Genomic DNA, 27,481 nt, shown 5'->3' with positions numbered 1-27,481 from the left:
TATAAAACAAAGTCACGGCAGTTTCGCGGAGCCGTGGTATGACAACCCCGCCCACGTTGAGTAGCCTAGGTACCTTTTTGTAATGGAAAAGGTCGTTTCTGGAACCGAGTCGAGTCGAGCCGAGTAGTGCTGTGTAGTGGAAAAGCGCCATTTGTTACAGTGGGTCTCCAATCTCTCCCATCCGCATATATATTGTATGTCATATTCATCTTTACGTGCAAATATATTGATTCATTACATTTGACAACATCAGTGAATGGTTTACATAGATATTCAATAGACACATCACATCCTCTGGCTATTATAATTCCCTTTTTTTGGTAATCGTGTGACCCTCGTTGCTCTGTTAGACCTCTCTCAGCAGGAGACCATAAGGACGGATGGACCTTTCTACGATGTCCTGCTCATCTGCAGGTGATGTTCCTGCTGAGATGGGGACCAGCCAGTACTTGTCGTTGTTGTGTCTCTCTCTATAGTCGGCATTGATTCGATTCTGCAGAACCACTTGGTACGTCTTGCCCGTACTGTTGGAAGTGAATGTTTTGGTGTAGTAGACTGCCTCATCGATGTACGGGGTCGAGTAAATCCCCCTGCCATATGTCTGACCCGCCCCCGGCTGTTAAACACAAGAATGAGAATTTATCAGCTTTGAACAAACTGATAATATCTTTAACATGGTTGTTTGCAGAAGTACAGTAATTCTAACATATTACAAAGATATCTCTAAGTGGTAGCCTATAGTGTATTGTGTAAAGTTACTTGAGTCAAATACAGTGAGTCATTCATATCAGATTTTCGCGTGTGTGTGTGTGTGTGTGTGTGTGTGTGTTGGGGGTGAGAAAAAAGATAAAAGGAAGGAAATAGAAATTATTTAAGACGGTTATTTGCACAATATTATCGTATGTACATTATTAACATGATGAACAATTGTTATCATTAATATCGGTAGCATATATCACAACACCCGTAGTTTAAAGTGTACAGTTTTAGTTTAGACTGAAATATTAATTAATATCATTACTATCCATCTTTACCACTAATTACCCATTTACTCTTAATTCTTCATGCTTACAAACAGAATAAGAACAGACCCCTCTATAATAATATCATTTGTTATAGAGGGGTATCATTGGTGTCATTTGACATGTTTTCAACTTAAGATTGGTAAAATCACCACCTGCTTAAATAAAGACCAGGTAACAATGTGTAGGTTACGGAGGGTTCCCCCTAGTGGTTATTGTCAGCATATTGCGCTAATAACAGTAATAAAAACTGTCTCAAAAACCAGGGCATATTAATCCAAAACAATGTATAAGCAGTGAAAGAGTGTGCTACATTTTGCCACATTAACCCTGATCATGATGGATGTGTAAACAGACCTTGTAGTATCCTGAGATGATCCCTTCAGCTCCTTTCTTTGAGGTCCCATGGTAGGACACAGGCCACTCCCCCGGCACCGTCTGGGTGCTGCGGTATCGGGTTCCCAACCAGTCATTTCCATCATACTTATCCAGCACCTGTTACAAGATAATTACATGTGACATCACAAGTGCTGCTTAGTCTTTGCCTTCTTGTCATTTAAAAGATGAAGCAGTTGCCAATTGTTATGAAGGTGTTCAGCTGACCCAATCAATTCTGTTTTTAAGCCTTTGTAGTTTTTGGATTTAGTGACTTTCACTGATTTTGACTCTTATAATGCTGTTACTTGCTTCATAGTATTGTTTTGTTTGTGTGCCTGATGTTGTCATCATCTCATCTGCAACTTTGTAATGGTGCTTTTAATGCTGCTGCAAAAAGGTTCAGACCTCAATGAAAGTAAAACTCCCCTATGATATATTAATTCAATGAGCCATTTCTTAACAAAGTAACATGGCCAAACTGTCTTTATAATGACAGAACATGTCACCCAGTGCAGCAGCTTTTTAATAGTTTCTGATCAAGAACTGAGGTTAGCACAGAGGAATAAGATATATCAGGCTTAATAGATCAGCCATAGCAGGGGTGTCAAACTCATTTTAGTTAAGGGGACATATCGAGCCCAGTTTGATCCTAAGCTGGCCCGACCAGTAAAACCATTGCATAATAACCTATGAAGACTATATTAAAAAAATGTTTATACATACTGTAACTCTACTATAATAAACCATATAGTGTAGTATACTATTACCCTGATCAGAGATACCTATAAAAATGTGTCCGAGCGCACTGAGGAAAATTTTGACTTGCAATTTTGAAGGATAGTTATCTCAAGTTGGACGTCCACATGAAGATCAGACGAGTGGAAATAAACAAGAATATCGGTGCATTTTATTGAACTATTGAAATTACTTTTCTGCAATTTTCACACTTTGCAAAATTACCCAGTGGACCGGATTGGACCCCTTGTTTAGCCGGTTCTGGCCCATGGACTGTATGTTTGACACCCCTGCTTTAAAGCCTAAATGCTGCATTTTTAGATTCATAGCTCATTGTTGATTTAAAGTTAAATCAAAACCAAAACATATTTACCTTCAGGGCAAAACGGTACCAACCATATGGGCGCTCATACACCTCCCCTCCTCTGTAATAAGTCTCATTGTCCGTCAGTGAGCGGAAGTCATAGTCGAACTGAGGGTCAAAGAATTCATCTTCATCAATGATGATATCCCTCTCTGTTGGTGCACGCACAGCGGCATCCTGGGCGTGGCCTGCTGTTAGCCCATAACCTTGCAGGACACTTTGCAAGCGCGCAAAGTTGGATCTGGACACCTGGCTGTCATGTAAAGAGAAGAAATGCAGTTTTAAAGCACATTAGTGGCGTTCAAAGCACATTCTGCAAATACAAACACTGTCATGACTGCTGACAAATTTGTTTAAATCTCTTGGTACTTGTGTACCATTTTCAGAAATATTGCCACCACATAGATGTTAAAAAAAGCCTCCAATAATTACCAGGTTTCATCTGCATCCAAGACTGTGCAGATGAAAGCCTTGACACACATCTGCCAACACACCGATGCTGCTCCTCCATGAAATTGCAATCCTTGTCTTTGAAAAGATGTTACACAGGAATTGCAGAGTGCGCACAAAGCTTCAAATGCAACATCTCGATCCATCTTGACCGTTAAAGTCTAAAGAAACTAGCAAACTGTTTTGAAAGGGAGGTGTGTGGGTGTGTGTCTTAACCTTGGACTGAAGACTCCCATTTATAAGCAAATGCCAAGAGAAAATTACACAATTACACCACACCCAAAGCAGAAGGTGATATTGGCCAAGACTCATCATTCTTAGTTTCACACAGTTTAGTTTCACACAGTTTAGTTTCACAAGTAAAATTCAACATGCAATTTCTGTTTGATTATCAGGGACATGTGTTGGTATAGAAAAGTATGTGCAACCCGCCCACATTTATCCTTTAGAAACACTGACGCCAGGGGCAATTCTAGGATCAGACCTTTAGGGGGGCTCAGCTCCTAATGAGAATTTGACATACAATGCCCTGCAAGTGTTAAACCCCCCCTGCTAAATAACTAATTTCACTTCAGCGCATCATACATAGTAGAGTGGTCTACTATAGTGTATAATAATGGTTCAGAATAAACAATCAGATTTATACAGAGAGGACCCTAAGATAGTAAATGGACCCTGACAATATTAATGTCATAACTATCCAAAGAATATTAAACCTGTTAAAACAAAACCATTTGAACCCACAGCATAATTGTTTGTCCAATCTCTGACAAACAGGTTCGCAAAATAATTAAAGTTGTATAAAATCATTTTTAGAAAAAAACAACAACTTATTTTTAGGGGTGCTTGAGCATCCATAAAAAGGGTCTAAAGTCATCACTGACTGACACACATACATATTCATTTCATAGTATATCTGCACTTTACAAGCAACTGAAGCTTCAGGAACATCTTGAGTCTATGTGGTACTTTTCTGCTGTGCCCTGTTGGAGATGATATTTTTTCAAAGAGTACAGTCTAGCCCTGCTCTGTATGGAAGGCCTGAGATAAGCTTATCCTCCCCCTGGCTACATTTCTAAGCAAATGTAAGAATGTTAATTTAAAAAAAAAAGTTTCACAACAGTTCCTAGGAAATGCAAACTGTTCTTCCTCAAATGTGTAAAGGTCAGCATGGTCTGATGGATTACTGTACTTTCTGAAGAAGTGATAGGCAACACATTTCACACATACATATTTCTAGTCATGTTAGAACAATGCTTTGTTTAGTCTGACCTAGAATCAATCACAATTTCAACTTTTAAAGGACAAGTTCACAATTGTTCAAGTGTGTCTTAAACCAGCAGTCGGGTGTCCGTATGAGACACCTGACTCTTTGTAATCATTCCTCCTGTTCATACTGACTATTAAAATGTCTCCTTCAAATGTGCAAGGACAAAATCCACAGTGTCCACAAAGTAATTCAAAAGTAGATGTGAAGCTTCTATTGAGCTGGTGAACATTTGACACATTTACTTTTTAGGATCAAATTCCCTCTTAGTGTTTCCCTGTTGAGCTGTGGTGGAAGTATAGTAACAAAAAGACTGACACTAAAAAGAGTGTAACGTTGAAACATAGAAGACTTAATTGACTCATTTAGACGGCTGAAGCTTCATATTAGATTCAGATCAACTTTTAAATACATTTTAACACAGGACTATTATATTTTATGAGGCTCACTCTTAAACAACTTAACACAGGATTAAAACTGGGAAAAATATATTTTTTATTTCACCGTGTCTTTAAAACATATTACTAACATTCAAGATAGAAACAAGCCAAGTCCGCTGAAGAGACCATCAGATTCAGGTCTTTAGGGGGATCTGGATCAGAAGGACAGGTTGATGAGTGGAGCATCGTTTTCCTTCTTGTCTTCTGGACTCCACTTGATGAGTGGAGAGCTCAGGTCGATCAGCTGCTGAAAAAAAACCCAATACAAACAGAACATTTGAAAAATACCTAAAAAAGTATTTAAGTTTTTTTTGTTTTTTTTTTAATATTTGTATTTAATTTAATTCAAATTTAGAGCATATTTTTCACTTAACATTAAATAACACAAAAAGAGGTAGGGTTCTGCAAGCTTCTGCATTAAGTGAATTATCTATTGTCCACGCTTGACAATTGACCCTTTGTGGGTTTGTGGATATAATCAGTTGAATGGTAAATGGACTCTATCTATATAGTGCTTTTTTTAGTCATTATGACCACTCAAAGCACTTTTACACTACATGTCTCATTCATACACTGATGGCAGGAGCTACCACGCAGGGTGCCAACCTGCTAATCATTGATACATAGCTGTAAATATATCAACTCAATTGACTCATTTGGATGGCTGAAGCTTCAGATCACCTTTTAAAACACATTTTTGCCCATTCCATTATTGTCAATTGTGAAGCTGAACACTGAGGGGCTCTTTTATGAGACTTTGCTGGCTCAGGGTGTTTGGACAAAAGGCTACAGCTGCCCAGGTGCTATAAAGAGCAGCAGCTGCCGGACAGGTAGCACACAACATCCACTGACCTGTAGCAGCAACAGCAGCAGCAACCAACAAACCGCCAACATGATGGGCAAGGTGAGAAGACAACAAACTCTCTCTAATCTAATCTAATCTAACCTAATCTGACTTTAGCTGGTTCAGAGTTTCTTTTGTATCAATGTTATCAGTTACAGGCTTTTCTTGATTTCTACAGATGTTAGTGTTAGTGTCAGAATACAAGAATACCCTAAATTACTGTGTCACAGTTACTGCACATGTTTCCAGGGCAGATTGTATTTAAAAATAGTTTAACACAGTTTTAAATAGTTTGATCTGTGCTTTGATCACACAGTTAATGTACAGAACTGCTTCAGTGTTAATGACATTCTGACACTTAAATATAATGTAATACTTTTCTGAGTGACAATCAGTGAGTCTTTATTTTTTTAACTTAACTTTTTTAAGTTTATTGGATGTTTATCAGTGATGGACATCAGAGATATTGATCATTAATCAGATATATCCTCAGAATGTGTGTTACACTCAGTGTATGAATATGTCTTATAGTAGGCAATTTTTTAAATATTCAAATTGTGTAAATTGGGAAACAAAAAAACAACTGTATAGATGTAAAACAAATCTGCTCTCTCTAAACTTTTAATGAGTTATTAACAATCAAGTCGTTAATAAAAGCTAAAGTTAATAAAAGTACATAAAAAGTCATACTGTAAGACAACTTGATCTTTGGGGAGTTCTGAGATGACTGAGCAGCATTTCAGTTGTAAAATAATTAGTCTCTTTCACCAACAAGAATGATCATTAGGACACAATGTTGTATAATGATGAATCCAGCAGGTTATTGATCTGTCTCCGTCTCTATCAGATCATTTTCTACGAGGACAGGAACTTCCAGGGTCGTTCCTATGAGTGCAGCAGCGACTGCGCTGACATGTCCTCCTACATGAGCAGGTGCCACTCCTGCAGGGTGGAGAGGGGCTGCTTCATGGTCTTCGACCGCACCAACTTCATGGGCAACCAGTACTTCATGAAGAGGGGCGAGTACGCTGACTACATGAGCATGATGGGCATGAGCGACTGCATCAGGTCCTGCCGCATGATCCCCATGGTAACCACACAGCCGCCAATCACATCACAGACCTGATATCTTCATCAGTCTGAATCAGCAGATTACACACATACTATTATCGTTATTATTGTCACATCATTAATGACTGGCTCCTTGTGTTACAGCACCGTGGAAACTACAGGATGAAGATCTACGAGAGGGAGAACTTCGGTGGTCAGATGCACGAGCTGATGGACGACTGTGACAACATCCAGAGCCGTTACAGCATGTCCAACTGCATGTCCTGCAACGTGATGGACGGAAACTGGCTGATGTACGAGCAGCCCAACTACAGAGGCAGGATGATGTACATGAGGCCTGGAGAGTACAGGAACTTCATGAACATGGGCATGAGCAACATGAGGTTCATGAGCATGAGGCGCATCATGGACTCTTATTATTGAGTTACCATGGAAACACTGAAAAAATAAATAAACTGCTTTCTTTGTAAACAAAGTTTTCTGTCTTTTCTGTTTGGATAAGAAGCTTCTCACTGAGCTCTGTGGTTTTAGCTGACAACGGAGGACAAATACACATTTAAAACTTTACAATCTATAGTTAACGTGCTAGCAGCCCTGTGATGCTGTACTCGAACTAAATTCTGAACAAAAGCATACAAACATGTTCACAATGATAATGCTAATGTTTAGAAGGATGAGAACAGCCTGACTGACGATAGGTTCAAAATCAAAACATTTGAAACACTGAAAACATCTTAACACAAAAAACTGATTAAAAAGGACAGTTCCCAGTGTTTCCAGTGTTCCCAGTGTGTGTTAACCAGCAGCCAGGTGTCCATTTGAGCAGTGAAAGAAGTTTTCCTTGCTGTAGTCATACCTCCTGTTAATTTTTTTAAATAAATGAAGCTACATTTATATATCACTCTGAAGTTGGAGCTTGCATAAGATGCATAGAGTGAGCTTCACTGCTGAACCAGGCTGGTGTTTAAACTTCATGTTAGTGAAAAATGTCACTTAAAAAGGAAAAGTTCACAATTCTTCAAATTTGTCTGTAAACCAGCAGCCAGTAAAGAGGTTTTCCTCATGTTCATACTGACTATTAAAATATACCTTAAAAATGCACATAAACACAACTGATAAACTTCAAATGTTATAAAGGTTTCTCTCTCTTTATGGGTTTGTGGATATAACCAGGTGAATGGTTATTTGGTGGATTTAAATAGTGTATTTATATAGTGCTTTTCTAGTCATTATGACCAGACCACTTGAAGCGCTTTTACACTAACATGTCTCATTCACCCATTCACACACATTCATACACTGATGGCAGGGGCTACCACGCAGGATACCAACCTGCTCATCAGGAGGAAACTAACCATTCATACACAGCTGACACAGCAACGGGAGCAATTTTGGGATAGGTATCTTGCCCAAGGACACATCAACATGTGGACTGGAGGAGCCAGGAATCAAACCGCCAATGTTCCAACCTCCTACCTCCTGAGCCACCACCGCAGGTAAGGTGTCAATTACCTTGGTTGTGGTGCAGCTATTGTTGCTGGATCGGATCAGGTTGGGGGTACTGGTCAGGTCGATGAGCAGTTTCTCTGGAGGTTGCAGAGTCGGAGCCGGAAGATCGAACAGGAGAACCTGAAGAAGAGAACAGAGAGAATGTCAGACTATAGAGCCGTTGGTGTAGCTGCCTGCATCAATCAAAATTTACTATGGACATAGCCAGAACTAGCTAGCCAGCTGGAGTCATGAAAATTATTTTCCATATGAAACCTTATGGGATGTGCAAAAACCAAAATGTGAACCCCTTTCATTATATTTTATGGTTTTATAGACTTAATGTTTAATCTGTGTATTGAAAAATACTCGAGAATGAAACAAAAATCATACTTTGCTCGGTGGCTGCAGTCTGGTTTTCTCCACTCTGCTCTTGCTGGCTGAAGAGTAAGTTGAAGGGGCAGCTGGTTTACTCAGAATGGCAAAGCTTTTCCTCGTAGCATTGTCCCATGCTTAGCCACAGGGCTGGAGGTGTTGAGTCTGGCGGTGGAAGCAGGACGGGTGGATGGAGGTGCTCTGATGCCGGGGCGGGAGGGTGAAGGTGTGTTGGTGGCAGGGTGGATGGATGAGGTCGAGTTGGTGGCAGGGCGGGGGGATGAAGGTGTGTTGGTGGCAGGACGGATGGATGAGGTCGAGTTGGTGGAAGGGCGGATGGATGAAGTAGAGTTGGTGGCTGGGCGGGAAGGATGAAGGTGTGTTGGTGGCTGGGCGGGAAGGATGAAGGTGTGTTGGTGGCTGGGCGGGAAGGATGAAGGTGTGTTGGTGGCTGGGCGGGAAGGATGAAGGTGTGTTGGTGGCTGGGCGGGAGGATGAAGGTGCTTTGGTGGCAGGGCAGGTGGATGAAGTCGAATTGGTGGTGAGGCGGCTTGATGCACCTGCGTTGGTGGCAGGGTGGGTGGATGAAGCTGATTTGGTGGCAGGGCTGCTGGTTGAAACTTTTAGAGATGATTCCTCTCTGCAGGCTGTGCTGGATGGCAGGGGGCAGCTGCTTCAGGGAACTGTCCTGCACACAAAAGGTCTGGCGTTTGACGGGACTGAGCACATTGGCTGCCTGACCAATCATGCCCAGTTTAGCGTCAGTGTCTTGGACAAACTGCTCGCTCTCAGTTGTGGCGTTGCTCGTCACATCAGCAGTTTTGTCGTCATCACCATGTGGTCGGCCAGTCTGTGGGCTTCTTCACACCTGGCCTCCAGCTGATCTCCAGTCAGTGGGCTCCAGCTCACCCACACGCCACCGACACCATCCACAAATACCTCATCTTTATCATCTGTGGAGCTGCAGAGAGAGATGAAATTGCTTGCAGCAGCAATTATTGAGGACTGAAACTTATACCTGCAGCATTCACAGTTTTGTGTACGGCAAATCAATAATTAATGCTAAATAGTGTTGAATCCCCACAAGAGCTAAAGTGTAGCACATTTTACAGAATATTAAGTGTAAATTTAAACATAGATTAAATGATTATCACCCAAAGAAACATGCAAAGTAATTGGCAGGACTTGCAGAGTGAGGTCTACAGGTTTTCCTCCCAGACTGTATGAAGCTCCATGGGTCATATGCCAAATGTCATAAGCAGTGTGAACAAGTTAAGAAACTTGAGCTTACAATTTAAATATATACTTAATTTGTTGTTTTTTTTAAGTGTCACATTTAAGCAAGGCTGTGTTACATTATGTTTGTTTTTTTACATAAGTTTGTGCCATCAAAAATGTACCAAATTTAGGGTCTCAGTGGCCCGTGGGGTATCTATCCCTGTGATCTGTTGTATTTCAAAGGCCTGCTATATTATCCATTGTGTCAAATCTTCATCTAAAAAGTATCTAAAGCTTGCAAATAAATGTGGTAGAGTAAAACAATATTTCCCTTTGAAATGTAGTGGAGAGTGGAACTATGAAGTAGCATCAAATGGAAATTCTCAAGTAAAGTACAAGAAACTAAATATTGTACTTTAGTACAGTACTCTAGTAAACGTAGCCTGTTTATTTACTTTCCAACACTGCCACCTGGTTGTCTGTTAAAGACGAAATATAAACCTTACATGAGAGCACATAAGTTGCATTTACTAATAAATAATATCAGTATTGGTGATCCTGGCAGTGTTTGTGTGGTAAACAGAAAGTGGACATGTGCTGATTTACCTGGCAGGTGACAGAGACACATCAAAGTCAAACGTCTCATCGACCAGAAGCGGTGTATCTATTCAGAGACAAGCATGGTGCGGTTTGTCAGCATGAAACAGTTAAACAGCACACATGAACATGGTGCCAGGATATATGTGTGTTCAGTGAGGGTTAACTTGTCCAATACCACTTCGACTGTCCATCCTGCTGCTGCTGGTTCTCCTTGTTTGGTGGTAGGGTGGGTGGTTGAAACTGTTAGAGATGATTCCTCTCTGCAGGCTGTGCTGGGATGGCAGGGGGCAGCTGCTTCATGGGACTTTGGTTAAGTTACATCTCAGCAGGCTTTTGGTTAAAATAAAACACATACTTGTATTGAAGTTAGAGTTCATTGGTTTAGTTTGAGGACATAAGTTTTGTATCATCTTTCTTTGTTACTCACCATACTTACATGTACTCAGGAAACAAAGGAAGGAGGCGGCCTATGTCTCCTGAACTTATAGACTGGCGACATCATTAGTGATGTCACTAGGGAAGAACCATGTGGAGGTGTGGTTGGTGAATTGTTGTGGGTGTATATATTAAGATTGTTTATGATTTGATGTTTGGTTGCAGATGTATGACGGCAGGCCGTATAAAAGTGATGTCATGTGAATGTTGTTTAACTGCTAATCTTGTTGTTACTTACCTGTTTCAGGAGGGGCTCAGGACTTACCTGAGGACTGGTATAGTCCACTTTCAGTCAGAGGGCAGGCTGATGGAGGGCTCTATATAATAAGGAGCTGCCCTACTGCTCAGGGGGTTGCTCTGCGAGAGTGTAGTTGTGTACACCTTATTTAAATTTTATTTCAGTTATGCTTATGAGTTAAGTTAATTGTTTGTACAACATTTTGTTACATTATATAATTTATTATAATAAAAATACTGTTGGACAACTGATCCAGCCTTCTGTATCTGCCTCCTACTAAAGATTAGACCGCTTTGGTCGGCCTGTACCACAGAGACACTTGTGTAAACCAGCATAATAGATTATGCCCATATTTAGATTTATTTTTTATTTAGGTTATAAAATACAAAACACTGCTTGAACAAGAGGGCCACACAATTATTACTCTTCACTTTTCTGATCACGTTAATCACTCTCTCTTCCATCTAGGCCTATCATCCGTTTATTTCTCATAAATTTGAAGTAGAACTTAAAAGAAGTTAAAAATTACTACCCTCAAGTTTCTGGAAAAGCTCACCAATCTTTGCTGCTCCGCATTCAAAAACAGCGACTGGAAAACACACTTAACAATTAAAATCAGCTGCGCTCCTTGGTCACCACCCCAGGTAAGTTAATGAGATGGACAAAATATTAGGAACACTTTTTTAAAAAGAAGAGGAAGAAGAAGCATGTAGCTATTTATTGAATATTTTGTTGATTTAACAAACAAGGAACAACACAAAACAAGAAGGCACATGTGGGTACAAAAATAGAGTCTGCATGTTTAAGGTATAAAAGTATAGGCTGTAAGTGTGCAACACTAAGCCCCGCCCGCCATGCCACTGCCAGGATGCCCCGGGATATAAATCAAATTAAAGCTTAAAACAGTAACAAGTCATCAATAACTTTCACCTAAGGTGCTCTTAAACCCCTTCATGATGTTTAATTTTAATAAATAATACAAATTACTGACCTCTAAAAATAATTAGTCACAGAAACGTCGTTTTTATCAGCTTTATCCAATCACCGCCTCGCCGAAAGGTCCAAAGATGAAAATCAAACACTGCGAATTTGTAGCCCTACGGAAGCCCGAGCAGTCAAACCAAAGCGGAACGAGCAAGCGAATAGTTAGACACCAGACAACAACACCGACCTGAACTCTTCGGCTACATGTTATCCACTTAAATAAATCAATTAACCCCACAGGGTGCGTTTATTTTACTTTATTTTGATAAATCTGCTCCGCTAACTCCGCACTGCAGCTTCTTCTTTTGCTTCTGCCTGCAGTCAGAGTTGGATCGATCTTAACACTCCTGCTTCTCGTTACCGGATAAGCTATGGTATTAGGCTTCGTTATGACCTTTGCATTGACTTTAGGACATTATAAACTGCTATGAGCCTGCAGGAAATGTTCAGCTGGACGGTGGTCGTCCTCACCTGCCAGCACAAAGACACCGTCTACTCCTTTCAGAGAGGTGAGGATCATCTGCTATCTGTCCGATCTTTGATGAGTTCTGTGCACTGCAGTTACACCAAGTGGCCTGTAGGTGGCGTTGGAAAACATTACTTTAAAATATAGGTTGATCATTTTTTTTATGTTTTAAACAGCAGTCAGGGTGTGCACATGAAGAGTGAAAGCTGTAATCATTCCTGCTGTTTATACTGACTATTAAAAGATATAGTTCAAATGTGCTTTCAGTGTAACACTCAGTCATTTCGGGCAATTTAAAAGTAGATGTGAAGCTACTATTCAGCTTCAGCAGTCTGAGTTAGTCACATCAAGTGGATATCTGACACATTTAGTCTTTTTAGCATCAGATTCCCTCTTAGTGTTTCCCTATTGAGCTATGGTGGAAGTATAGTAACAAAAAGACTTTGACACTAAAAACACTGTAACACTGAAACTTAGAAGACTTGATTTGACTCATTTGGACGGCTGAAGCTTCATATTAGCTTCAGATCAACAGTACATTTTAAACACAGAAGGACAACTGTGGATTTTGTCTTCCATCACTTACATTATAAATGCATTATGAAGGGATTACAAATTACACATTTTTTGTAAAATATCAGAAAACAGTGAAAAAGGTCTAAGTTGCTGCAAGAAACAGAAAGATATGATGAAATGATAGTAGAGATGTAAGGAAAAACTGAAAATCTTCACAACTGAGAAGCTGAAGGGAACTTTTGGTATTTTGCTTAAAAAATGAAAAACAACAACATCATTGTTTCATGTCACTCAATTACTTTTAACCAGCTAATCATTTCAGCCCTAAAATTTTATGCATATATTTAGGGAAGCATCTAACTGTTATTTTCATTATTGATTTATCTGTTGATTAGATTAGATTAGAAAGTTTTATTGTCCCTGAGGGGCAATTTGATTTGCAACAGCAGTCGACAACCAAATTCACACCATAAAAAAACACAAAAACAAAAAACAGTACAATAGTTTTCTTGATTAATCATTAATTCATTTTGTCAATGAAAAGTGAAAAATACCTGTTGTAGTTTCACAAAAATGACTTACTACTATTACTACTACTACTACTTATACTACTTACTACTTATTTAATTCAACCAACAGTCCAAAACCCAAATATAGTAAATCCTTGATGTTTGAGACAGATCTGAATTATAATTTGATAACTGTGTGTGTGTGTGTGTGTGTGTGTGTGTGTGTGTGTGTGTGTGTGTGTGTGTGTGTGTGTGTGTGTGTGACAGAGTTAGAGTTGCGGCAGCAGCGTGGCTCTCTGTCTCCGGATGCGTTGGTTTTGACGGTGCAGGATCGCCAGGAGCCGGTTGGCAGTGGCGGGGCGACGTTCAATGCTCTGCTGGTCGCTGCAGAACACCTGAGCAGCAGAGCTGGACACACTGTGAGTTATCATACTGGGAATACACTGCTCAGAAGGACTGGTCAAACTGGTTACACTGAGATACACTGCTTCAGACTGGTTGTACTGGTACGCAGATTGGACTGGGTTTGAATTTGACAGAATTTACTGCTCAGATTGGTGAGAATATAGTCTGCAACTACCTAAAACTACTAACACTGGTGCTGACATGACATGTTGACTACCAGAGCCTTCGATCATCAGAGTGCTCATTTCTAACAGATAAAAACCCATCAGATTGTATTTAAGCATCCAACACATCGTTGTGAAACAATGTTTTCATCAAAATCAACAAGCAAGACTCACACAACTTATAGCAAGCTCCAATATATGTGTACAGTTCACACAAATGAGGTGCAAAATGCTTTGGACAGAAAGAGAGCTTAGTCAGAAATCCTGTTCTATGATATGTTGTTAATTGATAACAGGGTCTCTGCGTTTTGACTGAAGAAGTATTATTTCCTGTACTGTTTCCCTCAGGTGGTGACAGCAGACGTCCTGGACGATGCTCACATCCTCATCCTCCACACAGTGCGTACAGCTGCTGCTGCCACATTTTGTTCTGCAGATATTGTTTTATATTTTTCCACATCAAACATCGATTTGTTTCTTCCTGCAGGGTCGGGATTTCCCCTGGAGCTCCTGCAGCCGAGCTTTCTGCTGGCTACCTCAAGAGAAACATGACCAGAGAGTCCAGGCTCCAGTCTGCTGTCTGGACCTGCTGCTGGACTGCCTCAGTAACCAGGTTAAGATGCTTTTTATTTGTTGCACATCCAGAGTAAGGAAGCAAGTACTAACTGGACCAAATAACAACTGTGTGAAATCTAGAAAAAAGCCGGCATAATGCACAAGTGACATTTCGACTTCTATGGTCTTCTTCAGACTGAAGATCAACTTGAAGAATTCTTAAAACACAAAGTACTTAACACTTTACGTCACAGCTATGAAATCAAACTACATATATAATAAAATGGTGAGAACATAGAAACAATCTGCGCTATCAGTCGCACAGATGACTGCTTGCATCCTGCTGCTGCTTCTAGTTTAAGCTTCTAGAGATTAAGCTTTAAATTCAGAGCAGGGTTGTGTGTTAGAGCCACTACCACTGAGCAAACTTTTGGGTCTCTCTTTTTAACGTAATACAGATTTGTCCTGGTTCTCCTCCTGGCGTTTGGGTCTGCAGCACTGATATGATCCTGACCATACCTCCTGACTTTGGTTAGTGTGGGGTAAACTAACTCTATAACTGTATCACTGCATTAAATGTGTACTTCTTTGAGTCAAAACTCAGTAAAAATCTAAATGTACAAACACGATAAACATATTTTTAGATTAAATGTGTGTCATCATCTCCCCTTATAACATCAAAACGTGCCTGAGAATCATCACATTTTTAAGATTTCTTCCATATCAAAGTAATCCAGTGATGGCTACCTGTATATCTATGGATACATTGCAAACAGGAACTGATAATAAATAATTTGACATAACTTTAAATGGAGCCAGTTTGCCTGAAATGTAAAAAAAACATTGGTTGACAACAAGGCTCAAATTGTAGCCTACAGCTAACTAACTGATACACAGGGTCGGGGGCTTGTAGTCTAAAATACTCCTTCAATCACCCAGAATTACTGATGAAGATGCTGTCGGATAATATAAACCATGGATGAGTATTAGTAATTATTCGCTGAACTTCCTGTGTGTGTGTGTGTGTGTGTGTGTGTGTGTGTGTGTGTGTGTGTGTGTGTTAGCTTTGTCCTGGGAGGGTTTCTCTGGTGTTCGTGTTTTGGCGTTACCAGGTGAAGTCTCCTATGCAGCCAATCATGGAGTCTACCTGTCCGACCAACAGGTGAACACTTTATTTACACTAATGTCATGTATTTTTGTCCCTATCTTTATTATTTATAGTATATATTTATGTATTTATGTTTCTTCAGTTTTTACTCCATTGATGAACTCATGTGATTGTTAAAATGTTTTATTTGTGCTACACATGTATAATTTATCATATTAAAATTGCTGGTTAATAGCTTTTGTAGTTTTAATGAATCCACAATGAGAGTGAAGTTGTTTGTTTTTGTCTCACAGGGTCAGGTCAGAGACATCATCTACAAGGGGACAAAGGAGCAGATCCAACAATCAGTGATGCCCGATGGGAAAGTACCACTGGTAGGTCCTCCTTCCTGCAAATAAGTAGTAAAATCAAACACGCCTTCTGTAAGAAAGTGGGGTTTAACCAAGTAAAGCAGCTACTAGTGTTGTTGTTTGAGCTGCTGCTTGATAATGTTTAATGCTAGCATGAATTTTCTTAAAGGGTTATTTCACTCAAAATTAGTCAGGATGAGCTGGTGGCAAAAATGTCAGAAGGAAAACTCACAAAATCTTACTAAATTACTAATCCATCTAGCTCCATACCACAAAGTGTAAGAGGAAAATAGATTTTTTTTTTTTTTTTTTACAGTTTGGCGCAATTAACCATTCAAAACTCTCTTAGGAAAATGCTCCAAAGACATACAAATAGTTCATATTTTCCTCTTGTTGTGGTGGAAAAGCTTCTGAAAGTGAAATTTGATGTTTAACGTCAGGTAAATTTATTTGTTTAACATGTTTCAACCACAAGTGCATAGAACATAAAATACTGAAAAAAAGTAAATTACAGTTAAATAAGTGTTTTCAATGAGTCATATTGGTAAAAATGAAAACTCATGTTCTATATATATACAGTCCAGACATTAAGCATTTGGACGGTTACACGTTTTTGTTCTTCAGGCTGTGTTTCAGCACACCAAATTTGAAATAAAACAATAGATACTACATTAAAGTGTTAAGTCTCAGCTTTAATTCATTTTGCATGTTTGTTTATTTGTTTTTTGTCTGTCTGTAGGTGTCAGGTCCAGTCTTCTTCAGCAGGTCTGTATCAGAGAAGTTATTGCAGACTCACGTCACTCCTCCTCTGGACGGCTGCACCTACCTGGGCCTGGACTCTGGAGCTCCGCCCCTTAAAGTACCAGTTTTTTTTCCTTCTTTCTTGAATTTATTTTGAAGAGTTATACGAATAAAATGCTTAAACATGCTTTGTAATGTACCTGATATCTTGACTAATAGAACAGTTAAATGTATAAAAATATGGATCACAAAATCAGATTCTTTTCAAAGATTAAATAGATTTTCTTGTTTCATCGCTCCTCAGATCTCTCTCTTCCTGGACGTGCTGAAGTGTCTCTGCTCAGATTTGACTCAGGATCAGTTTGTGAGTGAAGACAGAGCCGGCTGTAGTTCAGCTGGTGGTCCACAGGGTGCGCCGGTGAGGGGTGGCAGGACAGAGCTGTGGAGGATCTTGAGAGGAGCTCCACTCAGCCTGGGTGGGTGTCTCTTATGTTTACCTTTTTAAATTGGCTTTGTTATTGTGAGGCTCTTACACCAAAGGAACATAGCGCCACCTGGTGGATGATTGTAGATCGCGAGTTTAGAATCTGGGCAGCACCATCTTGAAAATTTCTGGTGCGTGCTGGGAAAAATAAAAAAATGGATTCTACTTATATGGGCATGAGGCGGAGCCATAGGCGGAGCGGGGAGGTTGCTATGGTTGCGAGGGCTGGATCTCAAGGACATTGGGCAATCAACATGTCAATCAGGACGTAGCCACGCCCTAATGCATACCCTACTTTATCATCAAATATAAAATCAGGGAGGCCAAAATTTCACAAATGAACATCATACTGCATTGGAGAAGGCTTTAAACTAGCGATTGAGACCATAAACACATTTTGAAAACAAAGTGAGAAGTTGGTGAATTCTCCATTGATTTGTATGGAGACGGAAGTCCTTTTGACACCAATACGGTCGCCCCCTGGTGGCCTTTTTATAGAATGCAGTTTTAAGTTACTTCCACGTTGGCCTCATTTTAGAGGACCGGAACTCCCTGCCTGGTTGGAACAATATTTGTCTGATATCTGTCCTCTGCTCTCTCCCTGACAGTTTACGTTCCTGGCGGTCGTTATGACTACCTGACTCTGTCCGGAAAACAACACATCGACCGACTGACCCGTGATTGGACAGATGGAAACACTCTCTCACACATCCAGGTGTCACTTCCTGTTCATAATCAATGTCATTCAAAGTGTCGCCAATCATAATCAGGTCCTCGCTCTCTAACATCACCTGCCTTCCTGTTTCCTGTTTCCTGTTTCCCTGCAGAGTAAGAGCGGCGTGAGCGAAGGTCAGGTGATCAACAGCATTCTGGAGGGAGATGTTACTGTGGCGACTGGAGCAGTGGTGCAACACTGCCACCTACAGGTCAGCAGAAAAATTATGTTTATATGTAGTTAAAGCTTCAGTAAATGATTATTTCCATTATTGATCGATCTGCAGATCATTTTTGTTAATAATCGTTTTCATTTTCCCATAGTATCATTCAAAGGCATCAAGTGTTTTGTTTTGTCTGACCAACACACTGCAAAATATTCAATAATCTTATCTATATGACGATGTAAGATAAGATAATAATCTGTTATTAGTCCCACAATGGAGCAATTTCAAGCATCACATAGACAGTACTTTGCAGTAAGTTTCAGGCACTGTAAACGTTGAGACTCTTCACCTTCTCCAGAGATTTTGACTCATCAGAACAGGAAAAGCATCAGTGTGGTTAATAATTTTGATAGCTGAATAAATTCTTCAACCCGTTACAGTGCATGATGTTATTCTCCAGCTTTGCTTTCAGTGCTACAGTGTTTTGACCTCTAACCTCTCCACAGGGTCCTCTGGAAGTCCCGTCAGGTTGTCTACTGTCGGGTCTCGAGTTGTCCACGTCACAGTGTATCAGGCAGCTGTTGCTGGCCAGTGACATCATCATACAGGGACATCGAATTCAGCTGGGAGAACTGAAGCTGAACGTCTACACAGTGATGGGAGCTCAGGACGACCTGGAGGTAGAAAACGGGGACCGTTGAACCATTGACGGCGACTGAATCTGAGTTCATCTTTTCTTTTTCAAACTGAGATTCAGTGGATAATTTGAACATTAAAGCAGTTTGTCTTGCTGTAATCATTCCTCATGTTCGTACTGACCATTAGAAAATCCCTTCATAATACACTTACAATGAAAGTGATGGAGGACAAAATCCACAGTCCCCCTTCTGTGTAAAGAAAAAAAAGTATTTAAAAGTTTATCTGAAGCTAATATGAAGCTTCAGCCGTCCCAAATGAGTACATCCTTTAAGATATACAATATGAACCTTCCTCTCTGAACTTCTCCTCAGGTCTCCTCTAATGATGATGATGATGATAAAGCCTCCTTCCTCAACCACAGATGGAGCCTCTTCTACAGCAAAACTGGAATACAGTAGGACTCTGACCTTTGACTTTTAAACATTACTTTAACAAGTCTGCTTCCCTGAAATTACCTTTATAATTTATATATTATCTATTTTGAAATAAAATATAATAAGGAAAGTAAAAGAAATGTTTAAAATAAGTTAAAAAAAAACCAAACATATTAATCAAAGTGTAGTTAAAGTGATCGCTGGTCTTCCTCTAATCAAAAACTACAACATGACAAGAACAACATCTAAAAATTACATTGATCAATAGAACAAGAAAAAGCAAAACAGGTCAAATATAAAAATCATAAAATAAGTTAAAGAACTTGTGATAACTTACAACAAAAAGCAAAATTGTCAAAAGAAATAGTAACAAGAAGAAACTGAAAATAATGGAATGTGAGATTTAGTTTTATGGTTATTCTCTCTGAAAATTAATACAATTATTTCTTCATCCTCTTTCTCCTCCTCCTCCTCTCAGGCCTGAGGAGCTGTGGGTCAGAGGAGAACAGCGCTCCCTGCTGGAGGCTCGTCTCTTCCCAGTCCTCCACCCCAGAGAAGGTGCCGTGGGTCTGGAGGGAGGTGTCGGCTGGCTGCTGGGCGGACCTGGCTGTCTGCGGAGGTGGAGGGAGGCGTGGAGACTGTCGTTAAAGGAGGTGCTGGCCCTCACCCACCAGGAGGGGGAGCTCCAGTGGAGGGAGGAGTTACTGTTCCTGGCGGGGAGGAGGAGGGTGACTGACGCCCTGACAAGTCGGACAGACGTCTGCCTGTTGCCTTGCTTCAGGGCGGCAGCTCTGGGAGGCCAGCAGGGAGCGCTGCTGGAAACACTGGACAGCAGTAAGTCACAAATTATAGCTATAAAAAATGTTTTGTTCTCTCTGTATTCTTTAACTTTTATTTTTTTGTATGCTAAATATTACGCTACAGGCTGGAAACAGGGGGAATTAGTTTAGTTAATAGTTTGGGTGTATGAAAATAAATGATATTATTAGGTGGAATTAACTAAAGGAACTTAACATTTCTCCTCTGAATGTGTCCTTCAGTTGCAGCAGGTAGCGGGATGGGGCCCGGTGCAGAGTTGGGCGTGGCCGCTCGCTGTCTCTCCTGTATCGCCGACGTGTTGGTGTGCATGGCCAAAGGTAGAGGGGGGCTGAGAAGTGGGCCAGCTGCTAATGAGGCCTGGAGCTCCGCCTACTTCCTGTTAGAGGAGGGTAACCTGAGGGGCGGAGTCAATGCCTTGGCTACACAGAGAGCTCATTGGCTCAGCAGGTGAGCTTCACTCTTTTGGTTTTCATTCAGTTTTTGTTTTTTATTGGTGGTTTTATTGGTGGTTTTTAACATAATGATACCTTTCTTCCCATGACTTCCCCTACAGGCCGGATTTGCTAGTGCGGGCGGCACGACATTACGAGGGCGCTGGTCAGGTGCTGCTGCGACAGGCTGTGATGTCATCGCAGAGGTTCATCTCCATTGGCCAGGGTGATGTCCCGCCCCTTGAGCAGTGGCAGGAAGTGGAGTGTCCGGCCAGACTGGACTTAGCAGGTGAGTGGACAAGCTCCAACTACCTCTGTTGAAGTTACCCTGCTACTTTTGTCTATAGCCATTGGTCGACAGGTGTAGTATAACAAAAGACTGTTGTTGTTGCCCAATAATGTCAAAACAGACATAAAATACATCCTTTGACGACATTAAGACACATTTACAGTCTTAAAATACCTGCAAAGGTGGCGATTATGGTGGGGTTAGCCACAGTAATTCACCCAGGACATTGCAAATATTTTAAAATACGCTGCTGAAGATTTGAGCTGACTTGGCAAGCCTGGACGATATTCACCCCATGGAGGAATCAATGGATACCTCAGTGGGGTCTCTTGTTGCATGGATTTCTGCAGTTGGACGATTGTTAATTTTAGTGTAGCTCCTTCAAGGTACATACACCAAATACAACCAAAGTTCTGCACAAATTTAAAAATGGTTGAAGTTGTAGATTGGCAGAAAAGTCAATGTTTTACAGTTAAATCTCAAGAGACTTTTGGAGCACCCTGGTAGCCAAGTGGTTACTGTGCATGCCACATACATGCAATGACCCTAATTCGTGTCTCGCAAGGGAGCTTTGTTGCATATCATACCCATCTCTCTCTCTCCTTGTTTCCTGTCAGTGTCTTTGCCATTAAATATCTAATAAATACAAAAAATGCCCCAAAAAACTACTGACTGCTGAGTGGTTGACCACCATCAACAATATTTTCCACCAATTTCTAACACTAACCAAGTTTTGACCCAAATGTTGCACAAATTTGATCAAAAGAAAACTGAGCAAATGCATATTGCCATCATTTTACAATCATATGAATATTAGGAGTTGGTTAATCAAGATAAACTGTTTAATTTTAATTTAGTTTAATTATTAGACACCGTTAAACTTTGTAGAAGAAGAGGACACAACAAGATGATGTCACTAAAAGAGCAGCTGGACTGGACAACAGGAAATCTTTTTACAGATATTCCCTTTTTCTGTATCTCTGGTGTTTCCACTCTGATTTTTTTAAGCTCAAAATGAAAATGCCAGTGGAAACAAAAGGGAGTTTTTTTCTTGCCACTGTTGCTCATGTGGGAGTGTTGGGTCTCTTTAAAGTTAAAACCTGAAGAGTTCGGTTTAGAACCTGCTCTATGTGTAAAGTGCCTTGAGATGACTTTGTTTGGCGCTATACAAATAAAGATTGATTGATTGATTGAAACACAGTAATTGTAACCAGTACTATTTCTCGTATAAGGCGGCTGGAGCGATACGCCTCCCATCGCCTTTGAGCATGGCGGCTCTGTCACCAATGTTGCAGTGAAGGTTGATGGGAAGCGTCCTATTGGTGCCAGGGCCCGTCGCATCAGAGAGCCCCGCCTCCTGCTGGTCAGCTACACTGGCGGGCGGGACAGTGGAGTTTCCACAGAGACGGTGTGTGATAGTCTGGATGACCTGAAGGACTACTGTCAGCCACATGCACCTGGTAGGGACAGACTATGTTTGGACTGGTTAAATGAGATAAACAGGATTAACCTCAGTGCTGACTTTAGTGTGTGTTTTTGTGTTTGTGTGTGTGTGCAGGAGCGCTGCTGAAGGCGGTGTGTGTGTGCAGCGATCTGGTGTCTCTCTCTTCCCAGCACTCTCTAGGGGAACAGCTGATGCAGCGATGGGGAGGAGGGGTGGAGCTCCACAGCTGGTCAGTGCTGCCCACAGGATCAGGACTGGGTGAGAAAAACAACCTACACAACACATCTACATCAACATAAAAACTACACCTGCCATAGTAGTAGTTGTAGTAGTAACAACATATATTAAAGTATAAATCAGATTTGAGATTACTAATATTTTGCTTTCTCTAAGTAGAATAATGGAAAATAGTGGAAATAGATAATGGATCATTAAAGTTCATTTGTGTGGGGTGAGGGGAGAGGACGAATGCTCAATAGGTTATAATCTCATTTTGATCAACTGTCGTCCGGCAGGTACCAGCAGTATCCTGGCGGGGGCGCTGCTGGCTGCAGTCTACAGATGCACAGGTCGAACCTACAACACAGACTCACTCATCCACGCTGTCCTCTACCTGGAACAAATACTGACCACAGGTTTGTAGCTCTCTGAGTGGGTAGAGTTATTCTTCCAGGAAGCTTTCACTTCAGTCCATGTAATTATATAATTAGTCTGGGTTTGTTTTTAATGATTTCAGTCTCTCTGCAGCTTATAGTAATAATTTAAACAACAGTGTACATCCAGCTTTGTGTCATCCCGTCATATATTTCCCAACTCTGTAAATCATGAGTTGTCCAGTGAACACTTGCAAACACAGGACTCAACTGCCTCTCTGTTTGGGCTGAACTTCTCCTCCTCTTCCAGGTGGAGGCTGGCAGGATCAGGTCGGAGGTCTGGTGGGCGGGGTCAAGGTGGGTCGTTCCAAGGCGTCTCTGCCCCTGCAGGTGGAAGTGGAACATCTCAGTCCTCCAGACGACTTCCTGGTGTCTCTGGAGCAGCACCTCCTGCTGGTGTACACCGGCAAGACTCGTCTGGCTCGCAACCTTCTGCAGGTGGTGCTTCCTTTCTGTTTATAGTCTCATTCTCTGTGTCTGTCTTTCATCTGAATACAACTACTCATGTAAGCAAATCGATCAGGTAGATCATCCTGAATTAAACACATTTTGTTAATTATAGGTGGTTTACACCTTTGAAGCTGTGTTAATTGATTTGAGGGAAGAGAAGACACAAAATCTGACATAATTAACTTTTATTGTACCCAAGAAGAAAAGAAGTCTTATTAGAAAATTTAAAAAAAGTCTTATTATAAAACAGATAACAAAGCATAAAACTTTATAAATATATAAAAATGTGACAAAATATGTAAAAACAAATACTAAAACTACATTACCCACAATGCACAGTTGAGTTGGAGATTCACGTTAACAGTAGCTTACTATAAAGCTCACTGTGTAAACTTTTTTACACAAAGATTCTTTCTTCTTCGTATTATTATTACAACATTTATTTAATCAGGTAGTCTCATTGCCTTCAACAGTTCTTTTGCATCGATGATGATGATGATGGTTTGTCTGCAGGATGTGGTGCGTAGCTGGTACAGTCGTCTTCCCTCGATGGTTCAGAACGCCCACCAGTTGGTGGCTAACTCAGAGGACTGTGCCAGAGCATGTACAGACGGTGAGACTGTTCAACACACAGTAAGATTAATACTGTAGAAGAAGAAAAAACAGCTAGACAAGCTAGAATCATGCAAATAGTAAAGACACTGCAAATAGTTAGTTATTAACTCACACAAGTGAGGTGGACTATTTTATACATAACCTTAACTTTTAGTATCTTACCAGTTTGTAGTTTAAGTTTGTGTAGTTTAAACAAACAAGATATAATGTGTTTCAAGGTGCTGCCTCCACCATGAAGAGAATGAAGTGTATTTCCCCAAAATGTTGGGATTATGCGTTTAAATAGACCCAGGTTATTAATTACTCCCATCATTTCGTCTGATCCTACATTTCCCACAATTCCTTTTGCCGAGGACCAGACAGTGAAGAATCAAAGCTGGTGAAAAGATGAGCTCTCTTCCTTCCTCTGCAGGCTCTCTGTCCGGACTCGGTCTATGTCTGGACCGCTCATGGCAGCAGAAGAAGCTCATGGCTCCCGGTTGTGAGCCGGCTTCAGTGAGAGCCATGATGGACGCTCTGAGGCCGCTGGTCCTGGGTCAGAGTCTGGCCGGGGCTGGCGGCGGCGGTTTCCTCTATGTACTGACCCGGGAGCCACAACAGCAGCAGGCGGTGCTTCAAGTCCTCAACAACACAACGGTAAGAGCCATAGGGGAAAATATATTGTATCTAACTTAATTTATGTCATGCTTGTTATTTAGCCACAGAGATTATTACTTACAATGGAAACCAGTAATTTCCATCACTCCTGTTACCAAACTACAGCCAGCTTCATGATTTAGTCTGTTATTTCACAGAATTATGATGTGTATAAACAATACGGCTGGATTATAAAGCACAAATTTGTGAATTTGTGATATGTAGCCACTGTAAAGATAAGCTCTGTGTTCTCTCATGGACGTGGAAAAGTCCGTTGGGAGCTGCAGTGTGCGGACTTTTCTCTTTATATGGCAAAACATGTCAATGTTTTACCATATAACAACAGCTAGACAATAAATACAGAAGACAAGACTTCACTTCTCACATTTTACCGTCACATTTTATTTTATTGTGTGTTTTGTCTGTTTGGTTACTGTGGTGATAGTTACCTGAGTAGTTACAATGGTGATATTTGGTTTGTTTTATTTTCAGGGTCTGGGAGACTTCAGTGTTCACTCTGTGGAGCTGGACATGGATGGGATCACAGTCCTACCACCATCCTGAGGATACACACACACACACACACACACACACACAAATATTTAAATGCTCTCAGTTTACAGTGAGAGCTGATGCACTAATATGAATGTGAATGAGACAATTTTGTATTTTATGAACTCATTTTGATAATCAAACTGATATTGTGTCCAGTATTTGATCATGAAGATTGAACTGTATTCTCATATATTATTATTCACATGTGAATCGACAGAATAAATACTTAGGACAAGAACCTCGTTGTTTTCAGTGTGTGTGTCAGTGTGTTAAAACAGTGTGTTTGCAGTGTTGATGGAGATAGTACAACACCTTCATTTTCACTAAATACTGGATGTGACAATCATTTGGCAGACGGCTTTGTTTAAAGCAGGAATACAAATGCACAAAGATTCACCCCCGCAAAAGAAAATGGAAGTCATGTTGTTTTACTTTCTTTAAAGTTACCTTTCACGTAATTAGGAAAACATGAAAAATATAAGAAAGTGCCACCCAAAGATAATCAATATAAATATATTTCAATCGTGATCGAGACTTTTCAGTTTAATCTCAGTTTAAATACCATTGAAGTAGAAGTACTGCTACCCCACTTGACTTTCAGTATTACTCTGGTAAAAGTGAAATTACTGAAAAAATACTGGAATCCTAATCCTTAAAAGGTATGTTCACTGTTTTCACTGCAGACTTTATTAAAAGAAATGTAGCTCTAGTTAAGAGAAATGTATTATTTTGCAGCAGTTGAATGCAAGAGAAGCCAAACATCTATCTGAAGGTTCAAACTGACAAACCTGGAGCTGCAGTAGTAGACAGGGACAAGACAAGAAGAAAAATGTCCCTCCTGCTTCTAGCATGTATCATGTAGCATCCTCTGCCCAGTTTGTGCCTCTCATATATTAACATACATTCACAGATGTAACTATTGGTTTCTCTAAAATTTTTATTCTGTAATGTTTGAAACATACAGAAGGTCAGTTAAAACATATAGCAGCTCTGAAGGTATGATGATGAAACAATATTTCACCTACTGAATCATAAGAAATATTTTTACCCATTTCCCAAGTAGCCCCTCTCTTTTTGTATCAAAACCAAGCCTGTGAGCTACCTGGATAGGACACAGAGTTACAGTTTGGAAAACAAGTTAAAATCTATTTATAACATGTAGCAGACTAAAACACACAGTGAGTGTTTTTACATTACCTGTGTTTTTCAAACTTTGACAGTTAATTATCTTTTAGAGATAAATATGTTTACCTCTGTAACCTGAAAGTATTCTAATACATGAGAATGCTTTTGCAATTTCGGACATTTGGTGTGATCCTCAGAACAGTATAATATAAGATTTTCCAGAAGAAAAGCCATTAAGTCTGGTCTAATCTGTGCTTTCATTGGTGTGATCTGACCTTTGATTCGGTCTGAGTTGTTGCAGTTATATGGCAATTATTTTACTCTAAGTTGAAGCAGTGGTTACAACTAAAGAAGTAGAAATGTATTACATTCATTTTGATTTGGAATGTTATGGAGACTGGAACAGAGGCAGAAGGTGAAGGGCTGCAGTACTCATGTTCCACCACTAAAACCCCCATACTTTTAAAATTGCTGCTCCACCTCTGGCCCTGGGTCTCCTCCCGATTGGATGTGCCCTGAATAACTTCAAAGGAACTGTCTCTAAACCACTCCCATTTCAGTATGATGGAGCAACGGTTCTACTCTGAGGTCTTTCCGGATGACTGAGCCACTCATCCCTAAAGCCCAGTTTGTATCCATGATCTCATTCTTTCTGTCACCAGCAAAAGCTTATGGCCCCCTAGCCTCTCTATGACCGCCGACCATCACTGTGCCTCTGAGTGAGGCCATTCAGAGCAACTATAAACACATTTCATGTGAATGACGACTGCTGGCTGTTATATGTTTGACCTTCAGGACGGATTGAGGGTAATGACCTGAAGGTTAGTGACATAACCTGCCTATCCTCTGATGTCACATGGTCCAGCCTTCTGATTCTTGTTGGTTTTGGAGCATATTGGTCCTCAGCCATGATTTGCAGCATGTTGAAAGCATGCTGGAGGAGTTCAAAGAGTTCAAAGAGTCTGGAACAAAACCATCAGTCTGCTCTTCCTTATTCAGTACCTCATAGTGTTCTACTATATCCTTACTCTGTGGAGAAATCATCTCATGGCAACACAAATGCAGTACATGTACAGTAAATGTAAATGTAAATGCAGTGTACTACTGTGTAGTGTTTTTCTGAACAGCCTTTAAACTCAATAATCTATTACTCCAACTGGACTTGCTGGATCGGATTTCATTGTCTCATCAGCACTTTGAACAACATGCCCACATCCATACAGCCCTTTGTATTGTTTTACACTGGACAGTTTTCAGTGTGAATGCAGTTGAGGAGTTCCTTTATGTTGCTGAACAAGAAAAA

The 27,481-nt window shown here is 40.5% G+C and overlaps 3 protein-coding genes across 3 annotated transcripts; 2 read left to right on the top strand and 1 right to left on the bottom strand.

The window, feature by feature from the left end:
- Positions 1 to 330: 330 nt before the first annotated feature.
- On the bottom strand, positions 331 to 3,125 carry LOC128358581 (uncharacterized). Its single transcript, XM_053318914.1, has 4 exons — positions 2,932 to 3,125; positions 2,509 to 2,752; positions 1,380 to 1,517; positions 331 to 616 (listed from the first exon to the last, which is right to left on the bottom strand). The coding sequence occupies exons 1-4, from the start codon at positions 3,093 to 3,095 to the stop codon at positions 347 to 349; spliced, it is 816 nt and encodes a 271-aa protein (XP_053174889.1). The 5' UTR covers positions 3,096 to 3,125; the 3' UTR covers positions 331 to 346.
- A 2,423-nt stretch (positions 3,126 to 5,548) lies between these two features.
- LOC128358598 (gamma-crystallin M2-like) lies at positions 5,549 to 6,994 on the top strand. Its single transcript, XM_053318933.1, has 3 exons — positions 5,549 to 5,560; positions 6,348 to 6,590; positions 6,716 to 6,994. The coding sequence occupies exons 1-3, from the start codon at positions 5,549 to 5,551 to the stop codon at positions 6,992 to 6,994; spliced, it is 534 nt and encodes a 177-aa protein (XP_053174908.1).
- Positions 6,995 to 11,877: 4,883 nt separating this feature from the next.
- LOC128358617 (L-fucose kinase) lies at positions 11,878 to 25,082 on the top strand. The gene is made up of 23 exons (XM_053318953.1): positions 11,878 to 12,418; positions 13,668 to 13,819; positions 14,318 to 14,368; positions 14,457 to 14,582; positions 14,983 to 15,055; positions 15,589 to 15,686; positions 15,926 to 16,006; positions 16,722 to 16,841; positions 17,028 to 17,199; positions 17,816 to 17,922; positions 18,035 to 18,133; positions 18,595 to 18,768; positions 19,099 to 19,181; positions 19,640 to 19,995; positions 20,202 to 20,427; positions 20,534 to 20,700; positions 21,933 to 22,160; positions 22,259 to 22,402; positions 22,660 to 22,779; positions 23,048 to 23,235; positions 23,761 to 23,860; positions 24,275 to 24,498; positions 24,991 to 25,082. Exons 1-23 carry the CDS (start codon positions 12,337 to 12,339, stop codon positions 25,060 to 25,062), a joined length of 3,243 nt encoding a protein of 1,080 aa, XP_053174928.1. The 5' UTR covers positions 11,878 to 12,336; the 3' UTR covers positions 25,063 to 25,082.
- Positions 25,083 to 27,481: the final 2,399 nt, after the last annotated feature.

The sequence above is a fragment of the Scomber japonicus genome, chromosome 5 (genome assembly GCF_027409825.1).
Source record: "Scomber japonicus isolate fScoJap1 chromosome 5, fScoJap1.pri, whole genome shotgun sequence".
Lineage (NCBI taxonomy): Eukaryota > Metazoa > Chordata > Actinopteri > Scombriformes > Scombridae > Scomber > Scomber japonicus.
The sequence above is the reverse complement of the archived record's forward strand: the minus strand, read 5'-3'. Positions and strand labels throughout refer to the sequence as shown.